General features: G+C 52.1%; 1 protein-coding gene across 2 annotated transcripts; it reads left to right on the plus strand.

The window, feature by feature from the left end:
- The first annotated feature begins 4,108 nt into the window (after positions 1–4,108).
- Positions 4,109–10,008, plus strand: Men1 (menin 1). 2 transcript variants are annotated; one of them, XM_038328430.1, is made up of 10 exons: positions 4,109–4,174; positions 4,548–5,008; positions 5,870–6,078; positions 6,269–6,397; positions 6,612–6,652; positions 6,734–6,821; positions 7,424–7,560; positions 7,935–8,070; positions 8,422–8,586; positions 8,774–10,008. In XM_038328430.1, coding segments are annotated over exons 1-10 (1,851 nt in total). In that variant the 5' UTR covers positions 4,109–4,172; the 3' UTR covers positions 9,257–10,008. The 2 variants fall into 2 exon arrangements, with proteins under 2 accessions (XP_038184358.1, XP_038184366.1); XM_038328438.1 differs by having other exon boundaries at positions 4,117–4,186.
- The last annotated feature ends 57 nt before the right edge of the window (positions 10,009–10,065 follow it).

Below are 10,065 nucleotides of genomic sequence, written 5' to 3' on the forward strand. Positions count from 1 at the left end.
CCCACCTCCTGGGAAGCATCCCAGCCAGCATCAGTGGCCCCAACAGTTTAGGTTTGCAGTTGGCAGAAGGTAACCTTGAAGGCAGACTCTGTGGAGACTGTAGGAGTGGATCTAAGGCCTGCTCAAGGCCTCTCAGCCCAGTGTGCTCACACAGAATCCTCTGTGGAAGTGGGAAGGCCTCACAGGTATCTTGTTCTTGGGCAGGATTTCCATGACTGGGCTGGGCAGAAGAGGGTAAGGTCTGAATGCTGGAGCTGGAGGGAAGTGGGTGGAGAAGGTGGGGTCCCACCATCTGGTTGGGAGGAGATTGCAGGTGCGCTATAGAATTACAGGGCCTGAGCAGTTTGGGCTGGAGAGTCAGACCCAGATCCTGTCTCTCGCAGTCAAATGGTGACTCGACCATCCATAACTCCAGTTCCAGGGGACCCGTTGCCTTCATCTGATTTCTGTGGGCACCAGGTGTGCACATGTAGCGCACACATAGACATGCAGGCAACACACACAAAATCAACAGTCTCAAAAAACAAAACCCACTCACAGAGGTCCCAGTAAGACTTGGGTGACGTGATAATGACAGGTGCTGTCAGACTGGGAAATGTTTCTTCTGTTCATTGGGGAACAGAGGGTCCAAGTGGAGATGTGGGGCAGATCAAAGGGAAGTCCAGACCTCTAGCAAGTTAAGACTTAAAAACCACCCTTCATCAAATTGGAGAAATGGCTGCTGTCCTGGCCAAATCCTTGGAAATGCAATCTCATTTCCAAGTTTTTACATTTTAAAATATTTTCTTAATTAATTACATTTTAAAAATTGCATTCACTATGTGTATCAATCTGCAGGTGTGGAAGTCAGATGATAACTCTCTGGAGTCAGGCCTCTGCAACCTTTTGTGAGTTTTAGGGATCACAGGTCCTGAGGCTTATCCTGGCTGTCCTGGAACTCTGTGAACCAAGCTGGTTTTGAACTCACAGATATCTGCTTGCCTCTGCCTCCCAAGTGCTGGGATTAAAGGTGTGAGCCACCATTGCCTGGCAATTTCCCCCAGTTCTTTACAAAACAAAGATTTATTGTTTTTTAAAACAATTTACTTAACTTTATGTGCATTGGTGTGAAGGTATCAGATCCTAGAAGTGGAATTACAGATAGTTGTTAGCTGTCATGTGGGTGCTGGGAATTGAACCTGGGTCCTCTGGAAGAACAGCCAGTGCTCTTAACTGCTGAGCCATCTCTCCAGCCCCCAAGATTTATTGTTTTTATTTTATGTGTATGAATGTTTTGTCTGTGTGTATGCATGGACATCTTATACATTCAGTGCTCTCAGAGGCCAGAGGTGGCATTGGATCTCCTGGAACTGGGTTTATTTATTTATTTATTTTTAAAGATTTATTTATTTATTTATTATGTATACAGTGTTCTGTCTGCATGTGTGCCTGCACACCAGAAGACGGCACCAGATTTCATCATAGATGTTTGTGAACCACCATGTGGTTGCTGGGAATTGAACTTAAGACCTCTGGAAGAGCAGCCAGTGCTCTTAACTTCTGAGCCATCTCTCCAGCCCAGATGTATTTATTTTATATGTATGAGTGTTTTGCCAGTGTGTATGTCTGTGTACCACATGCATGTGTGCCTGTGTCTGCTGAGGTCAGAGCACATTGGATCCCCTCGAACCAGAGTTATAGGCTGATCTGAGCCCACAGATATGTGCTGGGAATCGAAACTGGGTCCTCTCCAAGGTCCACAGAGCCATCTCTGCAGCCTGAGAACTGAGTCCTGAAAGTTGTCCTCTGACCTCAGCACATGTGCGCTGTGACATGCGTTCCTTTAATAAATAAATAAATAAATAAACAAGTGTTTTAAAAAGACAGGGCTGGAAAGATGGCTCAGTAGTTGAGAACACTGGCTACTATTCCAGGGGACCCCAGCACTCACATGGCAGCTCACAACTGTAACTCCAAGATCTGACACCCTCACACAGGCATACATGTAGGCAAAACACCAATGCACATAAAATAAAAATAAATTATTTTAGATATGAGCCCACCTAATGGTATGTTGTTATGTCATTGAGGTGCTGCTGTTGCCCTCAGAAGGGATTAAGATAATGCGGTGTGACTATGAATTGTTATTTTACAAAAGGAAGCTGTTGGGGTGTTCACCCCAAGTAAAGAGGATCTGGACAGACTGAGAAAAGATTCTGGTAAATTCAGCTAGGTGGAAAAAATGGATGTACTAGATAACTTTCCTTTGTCCTTCTTTCCTGACCAATTATTTGTTATTCTTTTTTAATTTTTTAAATTTATTTTTTGTTGTTTTTCAAGGCAAGCTTTCTCTGTGTATCCCTGGCTGTCCTGGAACTCACTCTGTAGTCCAGGGTGGCCTCAAACTCACAGAGAGAGATCTGTCTGCCTCTGCCTCTTTAAGTGCTGGGATTAAAGGTGTGCACCACCACCTCCCAGCTAAGACATCTTGCTTCACGGGAAAACCTTGTTTATCAGTCTCACCACTAATTCGAACCAAAGCTCTTCACCCCGAGCATCAGCAGCTACTTCTGACCCCATAGGTTTTTCATAGAAAGTACGAAGTTTTGCATTCACCGTCCGCGTCAATGAATTTCTGAGAGCTAGTGCCTGGGAAGGAGGTATTCAGCTTCATCCTAGAGATATCACGAAGAAAAGCTGCATGAAATAACTTTCAGGAGCATGGACCACTCACAAGCAGCTACTCCGCCCCAAACTACCAACCCCTTGCCCACCAAGTACCTACTTTTTTATATGGCATGAAGCCTACAGCAAAATCATTGCAAACCTGGATTTAGAGCGCCATCTAGTGTTAAAGATTTAGAGGAGATGACCGGCTCTGACCACAGAAGACAGAAAACGCAGTCTGGGAAAACCGGTTTGTGTTTAACCCTTGTTCTTTCCAGGACTCCGATGTGACTGGTTTGCTGAATCTGTCAGACAGAACATCTAAATGACCTTTTGTGCAATGTGGAGTTGGAACAGGGTCATTGTAGACATCATTAGTTAAGATGAGGGCATGAGGCAGGTGGTGGGTGGCGCACGACTTTAATCCCAGTACTCAGGAGGCAGACGCAGGCAGATCTCTGTGAGTTTGAGAAAAAAAATAATAATAATAAAGATGACGTTCCGGAGGTGAGGAATTTCTGCATGTGTCCTGGTGGTGTACATCTATACCAGTGCAGTGGAGGCGGAGGCAGGAGCACTGTGTGTGGCCAGTCTAAACTAAAAAGCAAGGTCCTGTCTAAAGTAAGACTGACCTTGAACTCCTTACCTCCCACCTCCAAAATTTTATTTTACACGTGTGTGTGCACAAGGTGCCCGCCTGAAGCCTGCGGAGGTCAGCAGCAAATACTGAATCCCTTGGAACTGGGTTAAAGACCCAGTTGTGGGCTGACGTGCTCCTGCTGGGAACTCAGGGTCATCAGCAAAAGCAGCCAAGGCTCTTTACTCTGAGCCGTCCCACTCGCCTCTAACTCCCAAGGGCTGGTATTTCATCATACACTTGGCTAGCCTGAACATTAAACTGGCTTTGAGCTCACCAAGAGCCTCCCATCTCTGTCCAGCCCTGCAGTCCTTTTAGGTGTTAATGTTTTGTCTGCACGTTTTTGTTTGTGCACCACGTCGGCGCTTGGTGGGGGTCAGAGGAGGGCATTGGATTCTCTGGAACTTACGGTGAGCCACAATGTGGGTGCTGGGACTTGAACCCAACAAGTGCTCTGAACAGCCTAGCCGGGACTCCAGAACCCTTGTAGTATTTCAAAGCAAGTCCCTTTGTGGTATCTTAAAGCACCAATTTCCTTATCTTACAAACTGGCCATAATACACACTGAAGCAGCCTTAGAGCGTGTAGTCCCAGGACTTCAATCTCCCAGATGGCACCGGGGAACCTTTGGGTTGCGTGACCAAAAAATGACCAATAGCTGAAGAGTTCAGGAAGGTAGTAGCGAGGTTTCTCAGCCTACCCGCACCGGAGCAGCGAGACTACTTCTCCCATAAGCCACTGCGGTCTTGACAATCTTATATTTTCCAGATTTGGCGAGGGCGGGGCGATTAAGGACGCCTCTTTCCCGGCAGGCGGTGCGGCCAAAGGAGGCGCGGGACTTCATTTCCCAGCAGGCTGCAGGGGCGGGCGCCGCGGTGCCTTGTGTGGGATGTAAGCGCGGAGGTGGGCTCGGGGGACCGAGGCCAGGACTCTCCTTGGGACTTGCGGGCGGCTGGTTTGGGTTCGCCTTTTGGGCAGGCTTCAGAGGGCCGGGAAGAGGTCATAGGGACCGGGAGGGGTGACCTTTGAGGGTCCCCAGAAGTCTTTGGGACGCAGCCTTATCGGGGCTGGGGGTCCCGGGATTGTAGGGAACAAGAAGGCCCCACAGCCTTGGTTGAAGGGGCTCAGCGACCGAGCCACCGCCCGTGAGTGCAGGTCGAAGCTGCTGGCGAAGCAGAATTGTGGCGGAGGGTAGAGCCTTAGCTGAGCCTGGGAGGGGGCTCTCCCGCCGAGCCCGACCCTCCCTCCCTCGGCTCGCCCGCAGGCCACCGCCCGCCGCCATGGGGCTGAAGGCCGCCCAGAAGACGCTGTTTCCTCTGCGCTCTATCGACGATGTGGTGCGCCTGTTCGCTGCGGAGCTGGGCCGAGAGGAGCCTGACCTGGTGCTCCTCTCTTTGGTCCTGGGCTTCGTTGAGCATTTCCTGGCTGTCAACCGTGTCATCCCCACCAACGTGCCCGAGCTCACCTTCCAGCCCAGCCCTGCACCTGACCCTCCTGGCGGCCTCACTTATTTTCCGGTGGCCGACCTATCCATCATTGCTGCCCTCTATGCCCGGTTCACCGCCCAGATCCGCGGCGCTGTCGACCTCTCCCTCTACCCTCGAGAGGGGGGCGTTTCCAGTCGCGAACTGGTAAAAAAGGTCTCCGATGTCATATGGAACAGCCTCAGCCGCTCCTACTTCAAGGACCGTGCCCATATCCAGTCCCTCTTCAGCTTCATCACAGGTTGGAGTTAGACAGGTGGTCAGGGGAGCAAATGTATGTTGGCTTATCTCTTCTAGTATGTGAACAATATGGTTTACAGCTCATTTGAGACCCGTAAACCTTGTATAGTGGGGCAGGTATTATTTCTCCTTTGCAGCTGTGGAATCAGAATCCCAAAGAGAAGTGATGTTCTAATGTCAGAATGTCAGGGCTGGGACTGGAACCTGATCGATTGGTACCAGATCTTACCCTCTACTCCTTCGGCACCGCCAGCCATGCCACTGATTAGCCACAGGAATCTGGCAGCCCAACATATGGGGAAAGAGGGTGGCAGCAGATCGGGGAAGTAGGACAAAGGGATGGATACATTTGAGACAATTAAATGAGATGATGCCTATGAAAATATTTGGAAAGGAAATTAAGGACTTGAGTCCAAGAAAGCTAAGGACTTGCAAAATGCTTCAGCTTCTAGTGCACAGTATTGAGCAAGAATCTGAGGCCATTTCTGAGCTTAGCAGGAAAAAAGTGCAGAGATATAAGTCAGGGCGTGGGCCCGGGGTGTGTGTTGGGGGGGGTCATAAGGTCATGGATTTGTTCTCCCTGTTATAGTCTAATAAGTATGCAGTAAGACACTGGGTTAAATCGCTGTTAACAGAAATAGCAATGCAGAAAAAGGGAGGAACAGCTTTTGGCTGGGTGGAGCTGAGATCCAGGAAGATCTGCTGGGGTTGGGTTAGCAGGAGGGAGAGGTTGTGAACATAGAAGAGAAGGGGGAGTGTGATGGGTAAGATCCTGCATGTGAGGTTTGGACACAGACTTGAGAGGTGTTTGGGTGCCCCCTTCTTCCAGGTCAGAGCTCTCATTACTGCCCCTCCTCTACAGGCACTAAACTGGACAGCTCAGGTGTGGCCTTTGCAGTGGTGGGGGCCTGCCAGGCCCTGGGTCTCCGAGATGTCCATCTGGCCCTGTCTGAGGATCATGCTTGGGTGGTGTTTGGGCCCAACGGGGAGCAGACAGCTGAGGTCACCTGGCATGGCAAAGGCAATGAAGATCGCAGGGGCCAAACAGTCAATGCCGGCGTGGCTGAACGGGTATTGTATTTTCCCTTTCCCTGTTCTGTTAGCCCAAGTCAATTGAGGGACTCTGCTCCCCCGGCCATGCTCCTGTCACCCCATCAACCGTCTCTGCATGTATCAAGGGGAAGGTAGATTTAAGTTGTCATGCCCAAGAGCAGGCCCAGGATGAGACATCCTGAGATGTCTTCTTTTGTGTCTTCCCCAGAGCTGGCTGTACCTGAAAGGATCATACATGCGTTGTGACCGCAAGATGGAGGTGGCATTCATGGTGTGTGCCATCAACCCTTCTATTGATCTTCACACGGATTCCTTGGAGCTGCTGCAGCTGCAACAGGTGAGGAGACTAACTCCCCCACCCCTCTTCTGTAAAGTGGACTGGCCTTTCTCAGTGCACAAGGAGGGTGGGGTTGGCACATGAAGGGTTTTGCTTCATGGAAGGTCTGAATCTTGAACTCTGTCTGGTGGAAGGGCGCTGCTGCCTCCAGATCCCACTCTACTGGTAGGCGGCTCCATACTCCTCACTCACACCTCTTTCCCTTGGGCTCTAGAAGCTGCTTTGGCTGCTGTATGACCTAGGACATCTGGAAAGGTCAGTAGAGGGATATGGTCAGATTAGACCTGGGGGGAGCCAGAGGACTGGGTGACAGCCTGGCCCCTTATCTGTTCCTAGGTACCCCATGGCACTAGGGAACTTGGCAGACCTGGAGGAGCTGGAGCCCACCCCTGGTCGGCCAGACCCACTCACGCTCTATCACAAGGTGAGGGCATCTCAAAAACCAGCAACTCCTTTCTGGGGACTGGGAGGAGACAGGTGAAAAACGTAGACCTTTGTGCGCTGGAGGTTGTTTTCTGCCCTACGTTGCTTCAGGCACATGTACAATGAGAGTAATTGTGTGTTTAAGAAGTGCCCTGGGTCCCCCAGCCTGGGGCTGGCAGGGCCTTTGTCCCACCAGCCCTCATTTTTCAGCTGCCCTGCCATGTAGCTTGTGGTAGAACTGCAGAGAGATGTCAGCCTGCTCAGTGTGGTAGGAGGGTGGCTGGGCGTGAAGTCTTTGTAGAGGAACATGTGGGTAGGAGACCTGTCCTAGGCCTGAGTGTGAGTGCTCCCTGCCCTCCTGGGCCTTGTTCTGTGGGGTCACCACGCCTGTTGTCTGCCCTTGCCTTAGCGGTTAGGCCTGGAATGGAGGTAGGTGGGAGAGAGTGGGGAGCACCAGGTAGAGGGGTCAGCGGGGAATTGAGCCAGGGAGGACTCTTTGGGGCCCTCCTTTTGTGGCATATTACTGATGAGGCATTTGTGCTAGTCCAGGCAGCGGGGGGGGGGGGGGCTGCCTTGCTGAGGTTCCTCTGCTCCATCCTCCAGGGGATTGCCTCAGCCAAGACCTACTACCAAGATGAGCACATCTACCCCTACATGTACCTTGCTGGCTACCACTGTCGCAACCGCAATGTGCGCGAAGCCCTGCAGGCCTGGGCTGACACTGCCACTGTTATCCAAGAGTGAGGATCCCCCCCCGCCAGGGCCTCCAGCCTGCCCTTTCTGTCACTTTCCAGTCAGTCATCCAGGAGTGACACCTTGTCTGAAGCCCTGTCCCCTCTCTGATCAGCCCCTACACAACCAAGGCTGCCAGAGCCGTCTACCCTGTCTTCCCCTCCTCTGCTCAGTTTCTTCTGCTCTGTGGTCAGTTCCCTTGTCTGTGGTGCCACTGTCTCTGCCCAATTTCTAGTCCAGCCCCACATCCCATTCCTTAATCTTACCTTGAACTAACATGGTCATCATCATCTAGATGAGCAAGGACCCCCAGCCTCTCACCAGTCAGTGGGATGTCCCATTGTGTGGGTACTGTCAGCCTGACTCCTACATGTTTTCACAGCTACAACTACTGCCGGGAGGATGAGGAGATCTACAAGGAATTCTTTGAAGTGGCCAATGACGTCATCCCCAATCTGCTGAAGGAAGCAGCCAGCCTACTAGAAGCAGGGGAGGAGCGGCCAGGGGAGCAAGCCCAGGTGCAGGGCAGGCCTTCATTGGTCACCCTCCTCTTGGGCATATTGGAATGCATGCGCAGGATTGGGGGTTCTCTTCTGCTGGAGCTGATATCTTGGGCTTGGGTTAGGAGGGACTTGAGGGTGTTTTAGACCTGAAGCCTTCTGGTAAATGGGTTGCTGTCCATCTCTTTGGCCTGGTTCTCATCTGCGCCAGGCTGTAGGCAAGGAAAGGTATACTCCCTCTCCCAAGGGCTGGCTGTTAAAAGGAAAGAGGTCCTGACCTGCATTTGCCTTAACTGAAACCAGGGCTTTGCCCAGGTGGAGCCTGGCTGGACACTGTCTGAACTCTTCCCTATTGTCCCTCTTGTCCAGGGCACCCAGAGCCAAGGTTCTGCCCTCCAGGACCCAGAGTGCTTTGCCCACCTGCTGCGATTCTATGATGGCATTTGCAAATGGGAGGAGGGCAGCCCCACACCAGTACTGCATGTAGGCTGGGCCACTTTCCTCGTGCAGTCCCTCGGCCGCTTCGAGGGACAGGTGAGAGGGCCCTGTGCAGGGGCTGGGGACCACAGGTGCTGACGGTAGTCATGGGGGAGTGAGACTATTGCATGTGCCCCTGTGTGAGTAGCGATGAAAGGGGACTCCTGGAGGGGTGGCCAGGGGCTGAGCCTGGACTTCCCACTGGTGAACCACAACCTTTCCCTTGACTTGCACTCTTGCTTAGGTGCGGCAGAAGGTGCACATAGTTAGCCGTGAAGCAGAGGCGACAGAGGCTGAAGAACCATGGGGAGATGAATCCCGAGAAGGCCGGCGGCGCGGTCCTCGCCGGGAGTCCAAACCCGAGGAGCCACCCCCACCCAAGAAGCCTGCGTTGGACAAGGGGCCGGGCTCTGGGCAAAGTGCAGGCTCAGGACCACCCCGGAAAACTCCAGGGATTGTCCCAGGTACTGCCCGTGGCGCCGAAGTCAGCAGTGCTGCTCAGGCTCCAGCACCGGCAGCATCGCCACCACCGGAGGGCCCAGTGCTTACTTTCCAGAGTGAAAAGATGAAAGGCATGAAGGAGCTGTTGGTGGCCACCAAGATCAACTCAAGTGCCATCAAGCTGCAGCTCACGGCACAGTCACAAGTGCAGATGAAGAAACAGAAAGTGTCCACACCCAGCGACTACACACTTTCTTTCCTTAAGCGGCAGCGCAAGGGCCTCTGAACTGTTGGGGATTCCCTGACCAGGCCCCAGGCCCTGCCCTCACTCCCAGCAGGCTTCACCCTAGTTCCCTAATTCAAGCCCAGACTCTGCCCACCATCCCAGGGGGCCCAGAGCTGCCCTGTAGTGACTGGGGAACCTTGAGTTGGCTCCTTCAGGCTGTGGCTCAGTTCTAGAATAGGTTTCATCTCTCACCAGCTGGCCAATTGGAACCTCATTGTAGGTCCATGTGACCAGTCTTTAAAGGTCCAACCCCCTGAAATCCAATGACCCATGACGGGAACCCTACTTGAGCCTGAGCAGTTCGGCATTCCTCCCTCTTGGAAGCTGAGGGTGACCTTAGCCCAGGAACACAGATGCTACCTGGAAACCCGAGAACTCGGGACTCCATTCAGTCCCTAGGGATAGATTTCCACACTTCAGAGTTCCATCCTTTGGGAATCTAGTTTCCTATCCCAAAGAACTTGCACATTGCTGCCTGAATTTGGAAATCTTTGCTTCCTCGCCTCCCTAATCCCAGAGTCCAGGACATGGAGCTTCGACTCTTGTCTGTGAATACTGAGCCTCGCCCCCTTCCTGACCAAACTGGCCCAGAACAGAGCAGGACCTCTTCCAACCCTCTGGGAACCTCCCCGAGGTCCCGGGAGGAAATCTGCACGGGGTGGGGGAGGGCCAGCCTCTTCCTGTTTTGTACATAGATTTATTTTTTAGTTCAAGGAAGATAAATACATTTTGTTAAAAAAAAGAAAAGAAAAGACATGTCCGTGTTTCATCTGGAAGTCGGGGATGGGGCAGGGAGTAGACGTACGCTT

This window comes from Arvicola amphibius, chromosome 1 (genome assembly GCF_903992535.2).
Source record: "Arvicola amphibius chromosome 1, mArvAmp1.2, whole genome shotgun sequence".
NCBI lineage: Eukaryota > Metazoa > Chordata > Mammalia > Rodentia > Cricetidae > Arvicola > Arvicola amphibius.

Excerpts from the sequence above, each read along its gene's own strand:
- Men1 (XM_038328430.1), top strand. Across the intron at positions 6,398-6,611 it reads AGCTGCTGCAGCTGCAACAG|AAGCTGCTTTGGCTGCTGTA; the intron begins GTGAGGAGACTA and ends CTTGGGCTCTAG. Across the intron at positions 6,822-7,423 it reads CACTCACGCTCTATCACAAG|GGGATTGCCTCAGCCAAGAC; the intron begins GTGAGGGCATCT and ends TCCATCCTCCAG.